This window comes from Toxorhynchites rutilus, chromosome 1 (genome assembly GCF_029784135.1).
Source record: "Toxorhynchites rutilus septentrionalis strain SRP chromosome 1, ASM2978413v1, whole genome shotgun sequence".
In the NCBI taxonomy this organism is placed as follows: Eukaryota; Metazoa; Arthropoda; class Insecta; order Diptera; family Culicidae; genus Toxorhynchites; species Toxorhynchites rutilus.
In genome coordinates, this window is record NC_073744.1 from 159,450,966 (window position 1) to 159,475,127 (window position 24,162).

Genomic DNA, 24,162 nt, shown 5'->3' on the forward strand with positions numbered 1-24,162 from the left:
TTCCATTCCGGAGTAAGGTCTCCGAAAATAAATATTTTGTTAGTTTAATGTCATCAATTAACTCATACATCCCAAAGGTGGTTCAAATGTAAATACACTGAAACAAAATCCACATTCATTCGTTCTTTTAGCCTTTTTTATTTAATTTCGGTGACGTGCCATGTTCTGGCAACACGGACATCGTCAGTCTAGCGATCAAGTTGACCTAGACGAATTTCATGCCAACTCGACTGGCCGTTGGCAGCACCATCTCAGATAGCAGTGAAACGTTGTGGGTGTAAAAACATGGGTCATTTAAGCAACTTTGCATACTTGAAATATTCGAAAAATAATAGGACTACTTTTTGGAAAAAACCAAATTTTGACATAGGACTATGTCTTTGATTTCTATATCACTCTACGAAAAATGTAACGATCTATTAAGAGTTTTCAAACGCATATTACTCAAAATGGTTATTGCGACACATGTTGTGTTATATATCATTAGACAGGAAATTTATCCACATTTTTTTCGCTTGAAACATGAACAGTGAATATTGTAAAAAAAGTTAACAATTTGACGATTTAATTGGGTATGTTTTCTTTCGATTTCACTATCCGCTCGCTTCCTCCCCGACGCAACGAGCAATCTTTTTGCCTAAATTCGGGCGTTAGCCCATAATGTGAGTTGATGCGTAAAATGAATTATTCTCCATTTACCGACAATAGGCATTCATTTTATATTATATTGTATGTTATCCAATCAATTTGTGCTCAATTCATATTTTTATCGTCTAGGTCTCACTACTAACAATTTGTTTAATTGTGGTCCAGGATGTCATAATATCAAGTATGTTGTTTGCTTATGTAAAAATGCAATAAATTAATTTGAATGGCTGCTGATTTAGAAGATCGAAAGGGTATACCACGTAAATCCGATTATCATAGCTTGAGTAGTCGCGATCTTACAGTGCTGTAAAGTTATTACAAAAAATATTCCGGACAACGTGGTATTGAAGGAGATAATGCTATTTTTATCTATAATATATTTTTGTAGTCATAGATTGATTTGACTCAGTCTTATATCTATGTAGGCCTTAACTATTTAGACTTGTGTTCAAAAATGATACATGATGACTTTTTTTCTTCTTCTGCATGATTGAATAAACAGAAGAAAGGGTAGTAATGGCTTTAATGGTATTTTTGTGTACATTTTTGAACAGAATGCGGTACCGAATTCTACCACGTTATGTCATCTAACCCGTTTAAAGGATACAAGTACATACAGGAAACGGCTTTCCAGGGCATCAAATTGATGTAACAGAAGAGAAAAAAAATACAGATTTTGAACAATGAAAAACTCAATTCAAATGCAATTACTACACACAACCACAGTCCTATGTCAAGATCCCGTCCGTGCCCCTAGGCTCAGACCCATCAACTTTTCTTTCTTATTTTTTTACAAAAACGTATAACTAAAAACTATGATACCTAAAAATTCATGTCAAAGGATGAAATGTAGGAAATTGTTTAAATTTTCATAAAAAAATACCAAAAATTTTTGGAAAAAAATTCGATGACAATAAAGTTATTTTAAAACTTAAAATTCATTTTTCCCAAAAACGTATTTTTGTAAAATTGTTTTAAACTTTTTCCCTGTAAAAGTGCCCATCTTTCGATGTATGGACGACTTGTTGGAAATTTTAAGGGTTATTCATCTATATATATATATATATATATATATATATATATATATATATATATATATATATATATATATATATATATATATATATATATATATATATATATATATATATATATATATATATATATATATATATATATATATATATAAATGGATTTCTGTCTGTCTGTCTGTCTGTCTGATTGTTATGGACTCGGAAACTGCTGAACCGATCAACATGAAAATTGGTATATAGGGCTGGGCTTTTTGGGGCCGGGGAAGGTTTTCGTGTTAGTTTGAGACCCCTTCCCCCTCTCTAAGAGGGGGCTGCCATACAAATTAACACAAATTTCTGCATTAGTACAGAATTAATCAAGCAAATGAAACCACATTTGGCATGTGGAAGTTTTAGTGTGCAATGAATGTTTTCACGGTGGTAAGATATTCCTCCCCCTCTCTTAGGAGGGGGCTGCCATACAAATGAAATACAAATTTCTGCATTACACGAGAATTAATCAACCAAATGAAGCCAAATTTGGTATATGGAGGTTCTAGGGTGCAATAAATGTTTTTATGATGGTTAGACTCTACACCCCCCTCTCTAAGAGGGGGGTGGGGGCTGTCATACAAATGAAACACCAAATTTCTACATAACTCGAAAACTAATCAAGCAGATGGAGCCAAATTTGGCATGTGAAAATTTTAGGGGAGAAGAGGGGAGGGGTCTGTCTTTGTTCTATCATATTTTCTGTATCGAACATTTATTCCATGTAACGGAGAAACATGTTATTTGCAAGTGGTTGAAAAATCTTGAACGAAAATTGTGTCTGAAAATAATCTGAGATTATAATGATGAGTTTTGGTAGAAGTACTAGGATTTTTTTTTAGTAAAAGGTAAATTCAACGGGGTTGATTGGAAGATCAATCAATGAACAGCTCTGCGGTTGGACTCATGAACTTGCGCTTAGTAAGAAAACGTGAATGTTTGAAGGTATTGATAACAAAAAAACAAATTTTGGGCGGGACGAAGTTTTTCAGGTCATTTTCACAACTCTAACAGCGTGATGATATCCATACCGCCAAGCAGGTCAGATAGGTTACGCCGGTCTTAACAGAACAAAAGTCCGGAATTAGATTCACAAGTGATATTTTTTATAGATTTCAGCGGAAAACGAATACTGAACTAATGAGCTTCTCGGACAATGTTGGATAAAAATCAATTAAATGAGAACAAATCGTAACTTTACATAAAACTAAATTATGTATCAATAAAAACATAGAAAAGCAAATAGCAACAAACATAAATGACTTTTAAGCGCAATTCAATTATTTTCTTGATTTTTTTTTCCAAAAACTGGAGGAATGTCCACGTGGACGACAGGGTGTAGTGTATAAGAAATGCCCACACTTGTCCAAAGAGGGGAAGGAGAGTGTCTAAAATCGTGCTTTTTCCTGTCCACGTGATATGTGGACAGTCCCTTATAGCAGATGTATCTGTTCGGCGAGTACAGTAGCAATCAAAATATAGTTCATTCGATGGCATTTGTCGTTTTTGTTTCACCCATGCGGACAATGAAGTTTATTACTGTCACATACCAAACTACTGACACCCATTAACATAGGTGACCAACATCCGGTGAAAAAACGCACCACCGCAAAACAGGTGCACACCGTAAAGACGAACATAATTCGAGCGGATATCCCGATGCAACTATTCACCTGTACACGGGAACCACCATGATTGCATGATTTCCTTCCAGCCGTTCACCGTGGGAGAAATCTGAGATAACTCAAAAATTATACCACCGGTTTGCACGAAAAAAAAAAAACAAACACATCATACAGATTATGCTCTATTTATCTCATTTCCACATTCCACCGCTCTAACTTTGCAATTTCCGCAATAGCAACAGCGGCAGTAGCAAATTTCGAAATCAACACCCGCGCGCGCTCGTGTTCGTTAAATAAACTCCCAGCAATTACCACTAATCTGTTCGTTCATTTTTCCTCTTTTTTACAGCTTCAACGAGGAGCGGCAACATGGTTACTTCTGCTGGCAACGGCACTGTCACTGTGCGCTTCCAGCAGCAATGGCGGTGTGTCGGCGGCATCGGAAGCTAACCAGCGAGTAGTATGCTACTACACCAACTGGTCCGTCTACAGACCGGGCACGGCCAAGTTCAACCCACAGAACATCAATCCCTACCTGTGCACCCATCTGATCTACTCGTTCGGTGGCTTCACCAAGGAGAATGCGCTGAAACCGTACGACAAGTATCAGGACATCGAGCAAGGTGAGTCCATCCCTCTATCTCGGTACGAATTGACTCAAGCGGGAGTTTTCTTTTCCAGGCGGCTTCGCAAAGTTCACAGGCCTGAAAACGTACAACAAGAACCTGAAAACCATGCTCGCCATTGGCGGCTGGAACGAAGGCTCTTCGCGCTTCTCTCCGATGGTTGGCGATGCCGAACGACGATCGCAGTTCGTCAAGAACGCCATCAAGTTCCTCCGGCAGAATCACTTCGACGGGTTGGATCTGGACTGGGAGTATCCGGCCTTCCGCGATGGATCCAAACCGAAGGATCGGGAAAACTACGCCCAACTGGTGCAGGAGCTGCGTGAGGAATTCGACCGGGAGTCTTCGAAGACTGGTAGACCAAGGTGAGTGTGCAAACAAGTGGTAGTTCGGCATTGGTGATCTCAATTTGGTATTTTTTTCGGCAGACTTTTACTTACGATGGCTGTACCAGCCGGTATAGAGTACATCGAGAAGGGCTACGATGTGGTCAAGTTAAACAAATATCTGGACTGGTTCAACTTGCTGACGTACGATTACCACAGCGCCTACGAGCCGGCTGTGAATCACCATTCGCCACTGTTTTCGTTGGAGGAACCCTCCGAGTACAACTTTGACACCGAACTGAACATTGTAAGAACTATGAAGTCACTGACCCGGGTGTAGTTGAATGCCCATTTCCATCCAATTTCAGGACTACAGCATCAAGTTTTACCTGAATGCCGGTGCAGAACGTGAGAAGTTGGTTCTTGGTATTCCTACCTACGGTAGATCGTACACGCTGTACAACCCAGACGCGACCGAAATTGGCTCCCCTGCAGACGGTCCTGGTGAGCAGGGTGATGCTACTCGCGAGAAGGGTTATCTAGCGTACTACGAAATCTGTACCGCTGTGAAAGAGGATCCCGAGTGGACTGTGGTGCAGCCCAACCCCAAGGCAATGGGTCCATATGCGTTCAAAGGTAACCAATGGGTCGGCTATGACGACGAAGCTATCGCTCGTAAGAAAGCCAAATACGTTGCCGAGAATGGACTGGGTGGAATTATGTTCTGGTCGATCGATAACGACGATTTTCGGGGAACCTGTCATGGAAAACCTTACCCGATCATTGAAGCCGCTAAGGAAACGTTGCTTGCTAGCACGGAGTATGTATTGATGAATACTTGGTGCCATGTTTAGGAGGATTTATCTAACTTTGATTTTGTTTGCAGTGTTGGCGTCAATGATATTGCAGCCCCAAGCCGTCCCCGGAAACCATCGAGATCACGTAGTCGACAGGGAAGCAGCAGCACCAGCCGGAACCGTCTGAACAACGATAACAACAATGAGGTCAAATCGTCGTTCAAGAACACCCCGAGTAGGAAGAACGTCCGGCCAACGGCACGATCAACAACAACTACCACAACAAGCACCACAACACATAGTTCGCTGTACATCGGAGGACGTACTACGACCCCACAGCCACCGACAACTCCGGATCCGGGAGCGGGTAAGTGTAGAATCTTCTGGGCGGAGGGATTTATATAATTAATTGATGGGAAGTGAATATTTCCAGTGTTTCCGCACGTAACGTTCATTTACTCGAACTTCCTCTTACCAAGGTTTATTAATATCTAACTCAATCCACTTTACTTCCATCAAAAGCATCTGGTTCGCGTTTTCCGAACACTTTTTGGACGCTCAGATGGCAATTCTTCTCCCGTTCCGTCTTTTCTTATGTCGAAATCTGTTTCGGTTGTTGCTCAACAATGATCGTTTGATCATCCGAATAAGAGCTTTGAGCAGTTTAAGAGGAACGGATATGCAATTTCCCCATGTGAGATACGGGACGTCAGCACCTAACCCCTCTTCGCATTTATTACAATAGTATCGTTACTATTCATTCTGATGACCGTAATTCTCTCAACTCTGAAATTGATCTCCAGTTTTCCAGTCTCATAATTTCTGAACATTACAGTATCTTCAACAATTTCAGTCGGTTTGGAATGGCGGAACTTGTCGGCATATATCTTTCCTTTCATCTTCCTAATAGCACCACTGTCTTTGTATAAAGATCGTAGTAAAAAAAGGAACAGACAAAAATGATCACCATCACGAATTCATTTCAAGTCGGATATTTTTGACACTGCCCTTGTTGCCCTTCTTCTTCCGGAACTTCTCCGGAACCTCCAGGCGGGGCTTGCCTATGAAAAACTCCAGGCCGAGGATCTGCTTGGCGTTCGCTTTAATGTACGTCTCGTCGTCCATTACGATGCATTTCGACTGTACCAACTACTCGCGGTACAGCTTCGTGGTGCAGGATTTGGCGACCGTATCCTGTTTATCGGTTTGGTTAGGCGCCTTCCTTACCTTGAAGACAAAACATGAAGTCAGGCTCGCTTCGTTGTCTGCGAACCAGACGGAAGAATTGAATTTCTTGGCCATGTCCCGCATCGAAATGTTTGGTTTGAAGTAATCCCTCACCTTCCTTGCCTTCATGGTCGTCTTCGCTTTTCTTCCGCTGCCAGCTCACTGCTGAGTCGTCTGGGTTTCCTTGAACGATTTTACCACACGGGACACGGTCGAATTATCGATTCCCAACTGTTTCGCGATCCACCTGTGCGACTAACCTGGATGTTCCAAGACCGCACGCATAATTTTTTGTCGAAACACTTCTTGCTAGGAAGTCATCTCAATAACCACTTGACAGATTCTGACTAAATTTGCACATGTAAACATTACACTCTAAACTAGTTTTACTCAATATTTCATACACAAATGAAAGCGTTACATTTTTTTTAGAACACAATCTTTAGATATTTATCTGAAACGCTGTAGTTTATCCCTCTTCCCCAAGGTTCAAAGACTGCGAATGCTGTTTTTTTTGTGAAAAGGATTGTTATTTTTGAAGATGATGATGATGATGATGATGGTCCCGCCTCCTTCCCCTACAGAGGTTTGAGCAAGACGAGTTATCTAAAAGATAATTTATTTACTTTTTTCTCAACATTGGAATCAGTTTAGCAAACACAAAAAAACGCACTGATTTCATTCACAGATATAAGTTCAAAAAAATTACAATGTCAATAGACAAGCCAATACTCAGTCATGTCCACCACAGAGCCGATACGGTCCCGACGAGGCCCTTGCAGCCAAGTGTTCCACCAGAGCACAAGTCCAACCGCCAGCCTTGTTTTGGATTGACTATGAAAATCCTCATTCAGAGAAATCGAGAAAATTTCCTTTACTAAAAATTTCTAGACCAGCACTTAAAAATCTTTCAATTTAATATCCTTTATATCTGCGGCACGCGCGCGACGGTCTAACTTTTGTAGACTTCTTTTTTTTTTTTTCAACTAATATAACTATAAAAAAAAACTAAATAAAAATAAAAATAGTCCATTATCACCAGATCATGACAGACATAATAGAGATCAATACAAATTAAAAAAAAAAGATAATTTAAAAAATTTAAATAGTCTACATAATATAATCCGTTCAAAAAACTTCGTCAGGTTAATTGAAAACATTAAAACAAACTACAAAAAATGTCCACATTAATTAATTAACATTAATTAACCGTTTCAAACTTCGTCAATAAAAATCTTCGTCATAAAATTTAAAAAAAAAATCGTTCGACTGTTAATAAAACACAGCTTTCACGTGTGAAATACAGTGCCTCTTAAATTCCTTCTCTCCACAGTGTTCGTACGAACGAATGCTGCATTTGCATTTCGAGCGAGTGATTTATGCATATCTTATTCGCAGATTTTCTTATATCTACACTCGTTCCTCGGTATAGAAAGCATGGGTAGGTAGGCACAGAAATGCACAGAATAAATGTATGGGAAAATAGGTATGCTTCCAATTTTTGCTAATATAAACCAGGTGTTTTTAAACAGTGCTCCACAGAGTATTTGTTATTCCGCGAAGCTATCGCAAGTGCTTTTTTATTGAATTTCACTAGGCAAGATAGCAAATGTACATTGTTCACTCTGGGTCGTGTCGTGTAACTGCGATGCGCAGCCGAAAAAGTTTGTTTTCGTCGATAGCTTTAAACATGTAAGTGGATTTATTGAATAGTTTTCAATAATATTTTCGACACAGAAGTGTAAAGTTTGCGTATAACACATTTTTATTGTAATAAAAGAAGCGATTGCTTCGTAAAATGTTTCGGCTATAAAAAGGACATCGTCGTGATAATGATCTGAAAACCCCTGGTTCAAATCAGTTACGAATTAGGAACCGTATGTAAAACATACTTATCCTATTTTTAAAACATTATGTCTTTTTGTTTTTTGTCTTCTGTGTCCCGTTTTCACTCTTGAACTATTTGGTCCGCCTACGTTAAATGAACTCTGTAACAGGAAAGCATTTCATATTTGCATTAACTAAAACGTCAGCTCTTGGGGAGTCATGCTTGTCATCGTACAACAACTTATATGAACCTGCTTGAATACCTTGTTTTCTTCCTTTGTGGAGGCTCTTGAATTGGAGCTAGATCCACAGTGCATTTTATCAACCCCCTGGATAGCACGCTCGACTCTTAGAGAACCTTAGTGTTCCGTATTAGGTTGGATTGTACGTTCGCTAGGTTCGTTTAAGAGAGTCGGAATCCTATCTGTTTTAATTTACTACTTTTTCCAGTATCTTTATTTGTTCTGGATCCAGTGTGGTATGGGCTTTGAAGAAACTCCCCTTTTTCACTCAGATCCTCCTTGAATACACTGGAGTTTTTTCTGAGCTGTGATTTGGTGTTGCTTTGGAATGGCTTTACCCAGCCTATTTTCGCCAAATCTGAAGTTGACGGTCAATTTTCTGCTTGTGAGTTGGCGCATGGAAGCTTCGTCGACTGTTAGCGTACAGTCCTCGTGAATTTCTTTAGGATTAGACCGCTTAAATATTCGCCATTTATCAGTGGAGAGATTTTCGTTTTGGCTCTAAGGACTAAGTAACCTGATTTGTACTAGCAGTTGAACAATTTTGGTTTCATCAGTTCATTTATTTGTTGCTGTATTGCAACCAGTAGAGCATTCTGAATGGAATCTAACTGAGTCGTTGATAAGTCAGTGTTGGGATAGTCCTCCGAGAGTTTCCCAACTCTGATCTGATCCAGGGCCACCCAGTTTTAGTGACGATTTCCGTTTTGGGTTTTTCATCATTACTATATAGTTCCGTCTTCGAGGGTGTTTTATTGGTCCAGAGAAATGTTGACTCAGTACTTGCTGCCAAGCTTCCCTTGCAGGGACCCCAGCTACAACCAGACTCTTCAGTTTCCTCTTCTGAGCCTTTATTAGGTTTCTCATTCACGGAGTGTGGACTTCGGCTGGATCTATCACTTCAGATCCAGTTTTTGTAGTGATGCTACTCTCGTCAATCTCATTCTCAGGCGAATAACAACGAGTCGGAGTCTTGATGGTGGAAGAGGAGCAGAATTGAACATCCGCAGATGCGTCAAGACTCCCTACAACATCCTCTTCTACAATCATAGAGTCAATCTCTATGAAGTTTTTTTTCCGACAGTGAGAGGAGCGTTGCGCGGTAACGAAGGTTCGCTGCAGCAGTGACCCGCCTAATGCAGTAAGGGCAGAAGGTACCGACCATCCATCCCTCGGCACGGGTCGAGTCACTTGACTTAGGGGTTTTATCCATTTGTTTCTTTGGCCTTTGGCCTTTGGCATAATAACCACGGATAACAACTATTACAACCATCCTTTTTAAGAGGTTTGGACCCTCTGTTCTAGTTCTAAAAAATTTCAGGATCTTTTTGGGACATGCTACTATAGAGATCCGTAATTTGCAGTCGTCACGATAAGTTTTACTGAAATGCATATTCAAATCGTTCATTTTTTACAGACTTCAAGTGCACGGACGAAGGTTTCTTCCAGCATCCACGTGACTGCAAGAAGTACTTCTGGTGTCTGGACGCTCCCAGTCTCGGTTTGGTGGCCCATCAATTCACCTGTCCCTCGGGCTTGGTGTTCAACAAGCTGGCCGACTCGTGTGATTATGCCCGCAATGTAGCCTGCACAACACCAACCACAACCACCACGACGAGCACTACCACTACGTCAACCACCTCCACGACGACATCGACCACCACACCGGCACCGCGAGCCCGCGTCACCGCTGCTACCAGCAGGAACACCTTCTACAATCGTGCCTTCACCACGACCTCCACGACTGAACCGCCGATTGAGAGCGATTACTCGGAAGAGGAAGTGGTAGAGGAGAATCAGGCCGAGGAGGATCCAATGGTGATCAAGGAGCTGATTGCGCTGATCAAGCGTGTTGGTGGTATCGAGGAGCTGGAGCGTCAACTACAGGCCCAAGAGGATGGAACGGTTGTGCTAAAGGGTGCTTCGACGGACCAGGTCTCGACAACTGCCTCCACGATCAGCAAGAAGCTTTACGAGCGCGTTCTGAGCCGAGCTGGAAACGGGCTGCAGAAATTCCGACCGGCGTTGACATTCACCCAGACCGATAAGACCGGTACGACGGAAAACAAGTACTCGTCGGTGGTGAGAAATAGTAACAGTAACAGCCGCGTGGCACCCCAGAACGAAGGTATCGAGCAGCTGCCGGAGTTCGAGGGAGTTTTCAAGGAACGACCGAAGTATGTTACGCTGCACAGGTCCAAACCGACTCGGGCTAGTGTCGAGGAGGAGGAAGCCGACGAGCGACTTGATGATGTTGATGAACTCGAGGAGGAAGAGAACCAGCCTTCAACCTTCGCTACGCGAAGACCCACGTCCAGTCCGAAATATGTTAGCATAAGACGGCAGCGACCAACGACGACGACGGTGGTTGATAGCGAAGAGGATGAGGAGGAGGCAAGTGTGGCCGCGCCTGTGCAGTATAGCAGCTTGAGCCGAAACCGGCAGAGACAGACCACCACGGAGGAACCCATTGTTGAAGAAGTTGAGCGAGTACCGAGTCGGTAAGTAGTGACTTGAAGAAGCGCTTCCATGAAGAAAGATAATGACGAGTTTGCTACCGTTTCAGGTATAACACAATCGAACGGCGCCGTGCTCCCGTGCAGTACAATCGCCTGCAGGAGGGTGATAAAGATGATGTAGGCACAGATTCGTCTCTATTGGTACCTTCTACCGATTTCCAATCCATTTACACTACATCGTCCACTACCGATGCACCAGAACAGTTCATCACGTACAATACACGACAGTATGCTAGTGTAGAGCGTAGTAGCACTACCGAGGCGCCACTGACAGGCCCGGGTGCTACCGATCTACCACAGACTACCCCCATTCCAACCACAACCACAACAGCCACAGGCCACATTGTACAGTACCTCAATACAGACTTCCAGACAGAGCTTCCCGAGAGGGAGACTCCGTCGGACACAATTTCAGATTTAGATTTAAGCAAGACCGAAACGGTGGACTCTGACGCCCTCACAACGGATGACGCGATGAACGTAGATTTTAGCAAAAACGAACAGAACTACGAGGTAACAACCATACTAAATCTAGGTGAAAGCATCACTGGTAGTAGTGTTAGCGAGCTGGAGGCGAAAACCTATAGAAGTAGTGTTGGTTCTAGTGGTGATAGTGTTAATCCTAGCGTGCAGGAGTCTGCTGAAGATGAACTCCTGCTGACAACGGCGCAGGCACCAACGACGACAATTGTTAGCGAGGTTCAAACCACGAGCACCGCTAGTCCCTCAACAACAACAACCGTTAGCACAACTAGCGAAAAACTGACCAGTACTAACGATGAACAGTCTAACTCAATTTTCAAATTCCCACCAAGAACTAGGAAAACCACCACAACCACCACCACCACCGCTAGTCCCTTAGAATTTGTCACTAATAAACACGAGTCCGATAGTCAATTAACTCCTACGCAGGCTGCTCCACGCCCGTTCGGTGGGGCAGTCCGGCGTACGCGTCCAACACGTCGCCCACTGGGTAGCGCAACAACGACCACCACGGCACCGGAAGAATCCACCACATTGCGCTCGGTAAAGGTGAGTTTTGCCAAAGGCCAAAGATATGATCTTTCAGCTAGACGTAGGATCGGTGTCGCCGGACCGTCCCCTGCGGTGAATCCCAGCGTCGACGTCGAGGTAGGTAACGCTGGCGGTTCACACAGCGACGAACCGAGCACACGGCCGTCGACACGTCCACGAGGTTACCGTGGACGCGTCCGGTTCGGATCATCTACTGAACTTAGTTCGATCACTTCGAGCGAGGCTACTACCACTGGGGCTAGCGAGCAATCGCGACGTCCCTCGCTAGATTCTTTCGCACGCAATCGATTTTCATTGAACCGCGCCGCTTCCAGTCGGACCACTACGACGGAAGCTACGACCACAACTACAACCGATCGGATCGCGACCACCACCGAGCTGCCCGTTGAGCAGTTTTCGGCGAGGGCCTCGCTGAGACGGGTTAATTTCAATCTCTACAGCGGTAGATCGACCACTGAGGGTGGTACCACCACAACGGAGGAGCCAGAGATCGAAACGGAGCCGCCAGTGACGGACACGAAGGTTAAATCGCACACCGGAGTCAACGAAGAACTTTTCAAGACTCAGGAACGCATACTTCTTACGTTGGGAACTGCGTTGGAGTACGGCTTCAGCAATCGCAACGAGCTCAACGCTCGTCGTAAAGGATCGGTGAACGAAGCCCCGATTACGAACATCGTGAAAGAACAACCAATCACTCAGGGTCACAGCGAAGATACTATAAACACCCGGTTGGCTGAAGATGTGAACGAAATGGCCACAGAGCATGATTTTGGAACATCATCGGAACGCTCTCTGTCTCTGTACGAGAGCACAGTTGGTGACTTGGAACGATCGACGGAAATCACCACAATTAACAGTCTCAACGAAGCAGTTGTAGAGACAACAACTCCTGGTCAACGGAAGTTCTTCGGTGCTCTTCGCAACCGTGCCACGGCAAGTGTCTCCACAACAGAATCCAATGACACCACCCTGAAGGTAGTCGTATCTGAGGTGAATACCAACAAAACCTTCATCCCTGGGCGTCTGCGACCCACCCGACCGAGTCGTCTGCGATCCACCACCAGCAGTTCATCGGAGAGTCTGAATGAAGCTTCAACACTGCGATCGAAGTTCTCGTCTAGACAACCCACTGTGGCACCGAACGCTAACGCCATTTCAAGTGAAGAGACTCCAAAACCATTCCGGAGACCATCACCCTTCGCTAGACGCCAGCGCCCGACATTATCTACCTCATCGCCTGTTTCCTCTGTTTCGGAGATCACCAGTAGTGAGATCACCGAGAAGACACCTGGAATCTCCACAACCGTCGTTAGACGTCGTCCTGGTCGCAGGCGTACAACGCCAGTGCCCGCATCAAGTTCGGAGAAATCCGTAGAAGAAGTTCTTCATCGCGAGCGTCCTTCGCCATTCAGCAAACGACAGCGTCCCCTAGTTGGTCGTCCTAGCTCGACAAGTACCAGCACGGAGTTTCAAACAACTGCCGCTCGTGCGGCAACCACCACCACAGTGGAACCAATAACCGCAGAACCGACCTATGCTGACAGTGCCGTCGGCAACTCCGACTTCACAACCGTTATCTCGGATGTATCGAACGAAATCGAGTCCAGCTTCATCCTGAACAACGTTCTTGACAGCGAGAATCTGCTGCGTCGGATGTTATCCGAATCGCAGGAAGCCTTTACCACGGATGATGCCACCGAGATGCCGTCCACAATCGTAACCTCCGAGCAGGCTACCGAAGAAACCAACCGTGTGACCCCCACTCGGAAACTCACAACCCCAGCCCGACGGCTGCTGAGTGAAATCAGCGACAATCAGCAGATTGAGTCAGAGGTTATTCCCAGTCGTAGCCCGGCGCGTACCTTCGGAGGCGCCCGCAAGAAGTTCGGAGCGTCAACCACCACTACGACCACCGAATCACCCGAGGTGTCCACCGTGAAGAAATTCGTTCCATCGCGAAAGAACAGACCATCGTTCTCGGTGGCGAAGGCACGATCCAGTACCACAACGGAAGAGTCGACCGCTCAGGAGCAAGAAACACCGTCAAGCTCAACGGCCCGATCCTTTGCACCATCTAGGCGCCGAACACCGCTCAATGTGGGTGCCCTTCGTACCACCACCCCTTCGGTAGCGGCTAACGTTGACAACAGTGACAGCTTCCCCAGCAGGGCTCCCACTCCGGCACGCAAACGTCCAGCGTTCGCAGCGAACCGGCCCTCGCGCCCCCAGTCATTTGAGGATTCGTTTGACAAGGGATCGTCGAATACAGCGGTGAAGCCGAGTACCGAGCGCAAGGTGAACCGCACCTCGGTTCTGCTACCTCGGAGACCTAATTTGTTCGCTCGGACAACGACCACCACCACGGAGGGGTATACTGATTTCGAGACCGATCTTAAGACTACCCTAGAGGATGAGACTAGTGCGGAGAGGTATGGTACCAGTACTCGCGGGTACACCGATATCAGGCGACCTTCGTCTTCGGAGGAGAGGGGGGATGGGGTGACGGGACGATTCAGCGGAGAGGTGGAGGATGATGAGAATGAAATTCAGAGACAGGGAAAACGTTTGTTTGGTGGACTTGGCAGCGAGAATAACAATGTTGATGATGAGGATCATGGTGGTCGATCGAAGGAACGAGTGTCGGGTGAGGTTGGAACGTCGCAGAGACGACCTGGACCCAGAGTGGTTGGGTCGGGATCAAGGAGAGGATCTCCGGGTAGCAATACGCGGTTTATCTTCAAGAATAATCAACCACTGGAGGGACCAACAACTACAGCCAGAGTAATCACAACTAGATCGCGTAGACCTTTTGGAAATGTTGGAGGTTATAAGCCTTCGAATGTAACGACGGCTGGGGTAACATCTGGTGGAGGAGCAGTTGGAGGAGCATCAACCGCCAGGCCGCGATTCACGCTGACCACACGAGGAAGGTCCGTGTTTGGAAGACAGCGATCCACAACATCATCGCCCGCCGCGGGCATTGCGGAAGACAAAGCTACTGCTCAAAGAACCAGCGAAGTTCAACAGGCGACACCCGGTTCCAGACGCTACCAACCGCGGAAGCCTTCGAGAAAATCAAATCTGACCTCAATCTCTACTCCAGTGGGTAGCGGTCGAACGCGACCGAATCTGTCGACACTCTTTAATCGTAACCCGGTGGTACTACTAACAACAACCGAGCCGACAACATCCGATCTAATCCAACCAGAGACGACGCTTCCGAGCGTAGATCCACAGACGACGGCTACGGTGCTGCCGGTGGAGCAGCAGTCACCGCCACAGCCAACCACAACACCCAAGACACTAGATATCGAGAACGAGATCGAGAACACCACGTCATACGAAGATACAATCAATACAGTCAGAACTACAACCGAATACTACACTGCATCCGATGAGACTCTCTACACCACACTCAATACGGCCGACACAATTTACACCATTAATGATAATATCGATATTGATGATGTCAATATATTGCAGGAACGTAGTAGAACATCCACCACCACGGTCCGACCCACGACGCTCTACCACGTGTTCTCGATCGATAAGGAGAGCGAATCGATGCCGTCCTCGACGGAGATCTATCGCACCGAAGAGCAAGAGATCGAACTGCCAGCTGCGAACAAGACGGACAAACTGGTCGAGATCCATCGCGTGGTGGAGATTTACACGAAGAACACCAGCAACCCGGACGAGATCCCGGTGATGCAGAAGCTGGGCGAGATCAATCGGAAGATTATCATCCGGCTGGTGGAACCAAAGAACAAAACCGACGCCGAAGACAACGATAAGAAGAACCGGATGCTGCTGTTCGCTGATAATGTGTTCAACGTGGAAACTTCGACGATCCCACTTCAGGGATTGTTCGACCCGGATAAGGATGGTAACACCGGAAGGGCACAGGAATTCCACACGACTGACGTCAATCTTGAGGAGGAAGTGACCACGATGGTACCAAGGGTGGAAATTGAACATATTGCTAGCTCAGATTTCGCGAATACGGAACGGACACAGGAGGAGCTGGTGACGATCACGCCACAAATCACGGAAACGGAACGCTACACTCAGGTAACTACTTCAACTGCTAAACCAGATACGGAACGAACTCTAGATTTTGAAGATAGTACAGTGAATGAGGACGAAGAAAGGGTATTTGATTATTACACGGAGGAGTTACCGACGACGGTATCGGTTCAGAACTCGCCCCCGACAACGACCACTGCCACCACAACGGAAGCCCCAACGACCACAACTCCGACAGAGGCTCCGATTTCGTCGACGACACAATTTGTTCACAAGTACACACTTCCAGCTGAATTCTTCTTCCAGGAGCCCTCGGATGAGCCAGCGACGACCACGGTGGCTCCCTCTACAACGTCTACGACAACCCCAACGACGACTACCCCGACTACTACAACAGAACTGGAGACTACCACCACAACCACAACTACGACCACCACACCAGAACCAACGACGACAACAATCCAGGAAACAACCACAACTCCGGAGCGTGTTCGACCACTGTTCGTACCGACCGCTGGGACGAAGAAAAAATACACCAAACGACCCAAGACCACCGTCTACCGACCCCAGTTGGACTTTGTTTACACGAACGAAAACTCGGGCGAAGATGAACCGGCCGTCGTTACCGAACATGCGACCGAACCGCTACCAAGTACCTCAACCCCGAGGATACAGAGCACCAGTAGAAGGTACGTTCCGTCCGGTACCCTGCGTGCTAACCAAGGTGAAGGCCCGTCCCATAGAAAGTCTAAGGACATTCAAGTAGTACCACTGCCCAAGGCAGCCCCACGAGCAATATCCGCCAAGCCAACGACAACTCCTATTCCCATTCCAATTACCACTACCACAACTCCAGAAGAAACAACAACAACGACAGAGAAGACGACCCCCACCACCACTACCACTACTACAACCACCACAACCGAAGCTCCCATCACGAAGGTAGACTTCAACATCAAGTACGTGGTGCCGATGATCACGCAAGACTTCAACGCTGCCGAGCTGAAGATCGAAAGCAAGAACGACAAATACAGCGTTCCGCTGTCATCGCTCTACCATCCGGACTTTATCACCAAGGAAATATCCGGCGAGCAGCGCCAGGAGCGGCAGTACTCGCCGGTGTATCGACCGGAGCTGGACAACGATGAGCTAACGCGGGCGCTCACCAGCGATCCCGATCCGGTCGCCCTTGAGGCCGCCAGTTTGGATCGTGAAATCTTGGGTGACCGCAGCCTCGTTGATAGTGGCAGTGAAGAACGGCCCGATTTCGTCGTCCCGCGCACCATGAAGGCGTACTTCTTCCGACGATCCGGGGAGGTCAGTTAAATCCCCCTGAACCCAGCTCCCCAAAACACGCGCGCACCCCAACACATACACACACCCACCCAACCTGTTTTGGTAGGGGTGAATGAGTAGTTGTGTACCACTAATACAAGAAAACCAAAATGTGCTACTCACACGGAGGAGAGACTTGAATAACTCAAACCGTTTCGACGTCAAGACGTCATGACGTCTGTGCGCGAACACGGTCATCCCAATCTATTCGACATCAACACGTAACCGCTCCCCCTGTTCGAAACAACCGTGTTGCCATAGATTTTAACTAATTTATTGTTCTTTCTTCTAACCTTGAGAAAAAAAAACTTTTTTTGATGCTCTGTTCAATCTGTTTGTGTGTATGTTTATTCCCTGGTGCCTCCCCCTCCTTCCTGCTTACTTTTTCTTCATACTTTAGTTTTAGCGTGTAAATTTGTTGCGTGTGTGTGAGTGGTATCTATGCTAACCCCTATTTTTCGAAGCTTCGCCGCGGCTCGTGGCCCGGCACTATTCGTTCTGATACATTTCTTACCCTACCCTCTACTAGCCTTGTGGTATATGTAAGTAAAGTGAAGTTCTACTGAATGCGAACACACGACTGTAACCGTTGTTGATGTAGTTGTTGTTGTTGATGATAATCTTGATGCACGACTTAAACAAATTTGTTCCAAATGTCACATTATAAATGAGCACTTGTGAATGACTGTGCAACCTAAAACTCACAATTCAATTGCTATCCTTAATTTCACTCTTTTTAACTTTGTAACCTCTTCTATGGATGCACCTTGAAATCTCTGCGCGAGCGTTGCACTGTCACGCAAGAGTAGTTTCACGCATCCTAAATTGTTTCCAAACCAAAACTTTTTTTTTTTGTGAACTCCGTATGTATAGAATATAGGTAGTCGGAGCTAAATATCGCTAGTTCGTAAGAGAAAGCAAAATATGCAAAACAGTGACAGGAGGGCGCGATAAATCTTTATATTGTATATTTATTATAGTGGTTTTGAATCTGAACAAAACACTCGTGTAATTGCACTGATTCGGAGTTTGCCTGTTTTTTTTGTTTACGGTAGGATTAGGGTAGCAAATATTCGCTACAAATACACAAATAGAAAAGAGTCAATTACACCTCCTTCCCAATATCGATGAATTGTTTTTATGTAAATAACATTTATTAGTGAATATACTTATCAACTTATTTTACCTTTATTATAAACGAAAAAACAAACCCAACCAGTAAAGAAACAGCGAAATGTATATAGTAATTATTAGTAATTTAATCCTCATCCGAGAGAGAGAGAGAGTAGGAATCAACGAACACCAATCTAATATAAACAAGTGTATCGAAAACCAACAACAAAAATCTGTTGTTAACAACACTGTTCTTTCTGTATAGACAAACAAACAAAAGAGACACGCTGGAACAAGCAGCAAGTTTGAAATCTGAAAACACACGCTTTTTTCCTTTCGATTACCTGAAACACCATTTACCTAGTTTTAAGAGTGACCAAAAATGAAAAAAACACACACACTTCACACCACATCAAAATTTTGCGACATCTAGTCGTTAGTGTGTTAGCCGTCAGTCAGCTGTCAGTGTCAGTATCAGGGACGAAAAACGTTTTGCCACGGGTGGCCTGCAGATGGCCGAGGTATCGTCGGAACGCGAGAGACTGATGCAAAGGTAAATCATCACACCAACTGTAAGTAGGCTTTGATTTTCTCGCTTGAAAAAAAACGATTTATTTTTGTTTTTATGTTTCAATTACGATTGAGAGGTTATGTCATTGGAGGAACGTTTAACTGAAACTTTAAACGATTGAACGATTTACGGGACCCAACGAAGTACTGATTATTTTGCATTGTTAATTTCATGTTTTGCGTTTTCATGTGCCGTGTTGTACTGAAGTTTGATGTGCAGTGCATTGTTGTGTGTTTGGCATCCTGATCTCAATCGTATATTATTCATTGAATTTATAATCTCAATCGTATATTATTTCAATGAAATTTTCCATTAAACACATGTTGAAAGGGAAAGTTCCCTCCTGAAACCTTATTATTGTTGAAGAGAATTTTTAACATTATTCTTACATTATTCATTCTTGTGCCTTCTCTGCATTTCATCGTGTATAATCTACGGAACAAGATTGAGAAAGGGATTCACACAATTTTGATTTGATTTGTTCCCGTCGCTGTCACTTTTCATCACACCAGTAATGTAGAGCATGGACGGCCAACCTTGGGAGCCCTGCGGGCTATCTGTTATTTATAACCAGGGCTCGGCAAAGTGATACTCAACTGAGGATAGGAACTGAGGAAATGACCATGAAGAAATCCGCCTTCGCATTCAATTGGAAATGAGTATTTGCTTCTTCCAGCAATTTCTCCGTCAACATGAGTCAACAGTCATTCGGGCGTTTAGTTACTATCTCCCTCTGCGACTCGACCATCTTATTTTTGTTTGAGTTCACGGTGGGTAAACATTAGAGCCGTCCATTAATGGTGTAACTACTTTTTTGCATCAGAAATCAAGTTCTCGTTTCTAGTCAATTCAAGTCATGTTGACGATGAAAGCCGCAGTAGTCCTAGTCAAAGCGGAGCGACTGAGAGGAGGGTCAGTTTTATTTTTAATCTTCCAACATTTTTAATTTTAATGTTGGGCCCTGCTTATAACATCGTGGGCGGTCTACCATGACAGTAATCTTTCATTTAAGAGTAAAATTTCATGAAAAACAGCTGCTACAGATAGGCGGGCCACTGTAACAGCTAAGCTGGGAAGCTGTTTACAATGAACGAGAATTCCTCCTGAAGTTTTGACCACAATTTGACGAATATCACCATTTTATGTCTTGATCGACTCAACCGTGTATAAAGCTGTTCCGTTCCGCTTCATCGGTTAGCAACACCAAGCCCTCGACAAGCACGCATAGGGTTTCGTTGAACCACTGATTCTGCTTCCTGATTATCGGAAGATACTCCTTCAATCATCACTCCCAGATCGAAGAGACCCATCTATGCTAAACCAAGTGTTCTCGATTCCAGGGCTTCAGAGGGCTCTGCAGATTTTAAGGGCAAGCACGTCAAGTTGTAGTAGAGCTTTCATGATCAATGATCGCAACTCTTCGTCGCTCTGTCGTGTTAATGCACTCTTATCCATTTTCGGCATCGATTGCCACTTGTATGCAGGTTTTGTTCATTATTTTTCAAAGTCGATACCTGATCGGCGTAAGTTTCTTTCTGCACCTATTTTATGATTCCGTTTCCAGCAGCTTCAGAAATCACAAATCGTGAGCCATCCTGCGTAGTATTTTCTCACTCTTAGAGAACCGCTGGTAAGTGATTAAAGGTTCCCATGTGTTGTGGCACAGAAGTGACGGTTGCATTTCCTCAGCTGTGTCCATCATTTGATAAGTAAAGCTGGACCATTTCTATTCTGAAAAAGGGGAAGTTACTCCAGGGTGTTCTACCTCCAACAATGTTCAATTTCGTCTCTCCGTCAGTCGGATTGTATTTCGATGGCATCAATCTTCATTCGCAGTTCGCCACAGGTCTTGCATTAGAATTTTTCCCGTGGATTAAAGATGTATCTAAGTGTCGTCAATGTTGTTAACTGTAATTATAAGACTTTTACTAGTGGCGGATTGTATCTCCCAAAGATGTTCTGACACGTTCGCATCATTCGAGATCTAATTTCTCAATTGAAATCCACCATTACGGAAAATCTTGTGAAATATTTTGACAACTAGGCGAGCTTCTTTGTCCGACCCAAAATTGTCTTAGTAACTTATGTATCCATTCTTTTTCATTTTTCATTTTTGAATATTTTCTAATTTTTTCTAGTTGGTACTACTGTCAGTGGTCTTGATGTCAATTCTGTGCGCAATCTGTCACTTAGTTTGTTTACAGCACCATTAAGAACGAGTGGACTTTTTTTTTTGCTCGGTCATTTTCGATATGGATAATTCTATTGATCGAATATATTGTCGGCAATGTTTATTTAAGCTTGTGAGAGCGTTGAATATCTCTCACGAGACCTTCGTCATATTTTGGTTGATGTTTTGGACATGAGAAAAGTTGCAGCACGACTAGTACAAAAAAAATAATTTTCGTCAAAAAAAATCATCGCAATCAAGTGACTGAACACATGCTTGAATGATCAAATTGTGATCCCACGTTATTGCGACGCATAACTACTGGCGACGAGACACGGGGGTGTACGAGTATGACAGGCAAACGAGCCATATTATTACTTCGTAGGACCCGTATTGACAGCATTGAAACATAACAACGTGTAGAGCCCGGGCAATCAAAGATGTGTATACGATTAAAATTTTGGTCAAAGAGTGAAATGTAGAAAATTGTATGCGCTACAGCGCACGTTTTACGTTAAAACTAATGTGTTTTTCGTTTTCTACTGGCCTCAATACATAGCAAGATACTTCGATGACATAGTTTGGCATCACTGCTTGTATTATTCTACCAATTACAATTTAGCACTGCCCGAAATCTTTCGCCATCTTTCATGTAGTTGAAAAATTGTATCCTACCAGAGTTGTTTGCTTTCTCGTCGAAAACGGTATAAGGTATTTTTCATGCTGTTCATAGAATCGAAGTTCCTGTTCTTGAAAGAATTTCGCATAGACCTGAACTTATGATAATCTCATTGTGTAATAACCGGTTAGTTTAGCTGGTGAGATATCACCTCCCAGCCAGGCTGCACAATGATTTCTTGTGTAATTCATCGAGACATGAAGTTTGGCGTTGATTCAATGGAAACGCGACGCCTATCACGTACACTAATTCACGAAGTTTATCCTGGATCGCTACATTCAATTTGTCCAGTTGTTAGCAGTACTTCTGGTTACTTGGTAGGCAACTACACCCAAACTAGCGTTAGCAGTAAACATGTCATCTTTGGCAGAAATGATGCCATTTAGTGTGCTGGAGTGCGCAAATAATGATCTGTTTTAAAAGCTTAAAAATGGTTTGTATGTATGCGTGCAGACATCTCTCATCTCGCCAAAAAAAGTCCATACGACGTCAATGGGGATTGAACCAAGGCTGGAATGCAAAGTTATTTTACACGACCACGCTATCCACATGGCTAATGATGCTTCAGCAGTTGTTCGGCAAATACATGATAATATTGCACCAGATTATAGAATGAAGTTGGGAAGTGTTTTCTAAGAGTAAAAAAAGGAGCGCATGAAGGAGAACAATATCCATCTCGGTCTGGGCCGTGTATGTGGCAAAGTATGCGGAAGGCTTATTTGTATTTTGTTTCGCTCGCTCGTATTGATCTTATATTGCTGTACCATGTATATTATACAAGCGCTTACCAGTATTTGTGAGTCATGACATTTTCTGTTATGTTATGTCCCATTTAATGTCATAAATCGGGATGACAAAACATGAGCTAAAAATCTATTTTGGGTGTACTTTTATACAAAATTCTTTTCAAATCGCACCAGCCACAGAGTATGACTTCCTTCGGCTGAAGACCGACTTTGGGGTTAGCTAAAGGTTGTTTATTTCGCGTACATATTTTTTTTTGCAGCTCAAAATTATTGTAAAGGGTGTGTCACATCAAATTGCATCACGGAAAAAACGCTGTAGAAATTCGCCCAGTAGACCGATCCTTTTGAAAATTTTAGACAGTAAAATAAAAACTATTAAACAACTTTTGGCATTTTCTTTTTATTCATACTTCGAGCCCAAGCCCGTATGCTCGCACCTTCCTCTTTACCCCGTCCATAAGGTTCTGTACAACGTCAGGTTGTAGTTTTTTTTGAACAGAAATCCATTTTCTCTTGAAGTCCGCCTCCGATTTAACAACTTTTGGGTTCTTCCGGAGGGTCTGCTTCGTAATCGCCCAATATTTCTCTATTGGGCGAAGCTCCGGCGCGTTGGGCGGGTTCATTTCCTTTGGCACGAAGGTGACCCCGTTGGCTTCGTACCACTCAAACACGTCCTTTGAATAGTGGCACGAAGTGAGATCCGGCCAGAAGATGGTCGGGCCCTCGTGCTGCTTCAATAGTGGTAGTAAGCGCTTCTGTAGGCACTCCTTAAGGTAAACCTGCCCGTTTACCGTGCCGGTCATCACGAAGGGGGCGCTCCGCTTTCCGCAAGAGCAGATCGCTTGCCACACCATGTACTTTTTGGCAAACTTGGATAGTTTCTGCTTGCGAATCTCCTCCGGAACGCTGAATTTGTCCTCTGCGGAGAAGAACAACAGGCCCGGCAGCTGACGAAAGTCCGCTTTGACGTAGGTTTCGTCGTCCATTACCAGGCAATGCGGCTTCGTCAGCATTTCGGTGTACAGCTTCCGGGCTCGCGTCTTCCCCACCATGTTTTGCCTTTCGTCGCGGGTAGAAGCCTTCTGAACCTTGTATATACGCAGGCCCTCCCGCTGCATGGTCCGCTGGACGAATGAACTTGACAAATTCAGCTTATTGGCGACATCCCGGACCGAACTTCTCGGATCACGTCTAAACTGCTTAACTACGCGCTTGTGATCTTTTTCACTGACGGAGCATCTATTTTTGCCGTTCTTCACCTTCCGGTCGATGGTTAGGTTCTCGCAGTATCGTTTTAGTACTCTGCTGACCGTGGATTAGACGATTCCCAGCATATTACCGATGTCCCGATGTGACAGCTCCGGATTCTCGAAATGAGTGCGCAGGATTAATTCAAGACGCTCTTTTTCGTTCGACGACATTTTTCCAAATTTACGAAAAATTGACAGTGAAGCATGGCCAACGTGATCTATACACTCTTATCTGATTATAAGCGAAAGCTGAAGATATAATTCCTAAAAATTAAATTTCTACAACGTTTTTTCCGTGATGCAATTTGATGTGACACACCCTTTAAATGATCC

General features: G+C 44.4%; 1 protein-coding gene across 2 annotated transcripts in view; it reads left to right on the plus strand.

Moving 5' to 3' along the window:
* Positions 1–24,162, plus strand: part of LOC129768533 (mucin-2) — a 187,652-nt gene that overhangs the window by 102,419 nt on the left and 61,071 nt on the right. Inside the window, exons 3-10 of one of the 2 annotated variants that reach the window (XM_055770265.1) lie at positions 3,687–3,960; positions 4,019–4,328; positions 4,392–4,596; positions 4,658–5,109; positions 5,176–5,453; positions 9,800–10,883; positions 10,949–11,018; positions 15,423–17,282. In XM_055770265.1, the coding sequence (XP_055626240.1) occupies positions 3,687–3,960; positions 4,019–4,328; positions 4,392–4,596; positions 4,658–5,109; positions 5,176–5,453; positions 9,800–10,883; positions 10,949–11,018; positions 15,423–17,282 (4,533 nt within the window). Of the gene's footprint in view, positions 1–3,686; positions 3,961–4,018; positions 4,329–4,391; positions 4,597–4,657; positions 5,110–5,175; positions 5,454–9,799; positions 10,884–10,948; positions 18,967–24,162 lie in introns of both variants that reach the window. The other variant, XM_055770257.1, reaches the window with a different exon arrangement.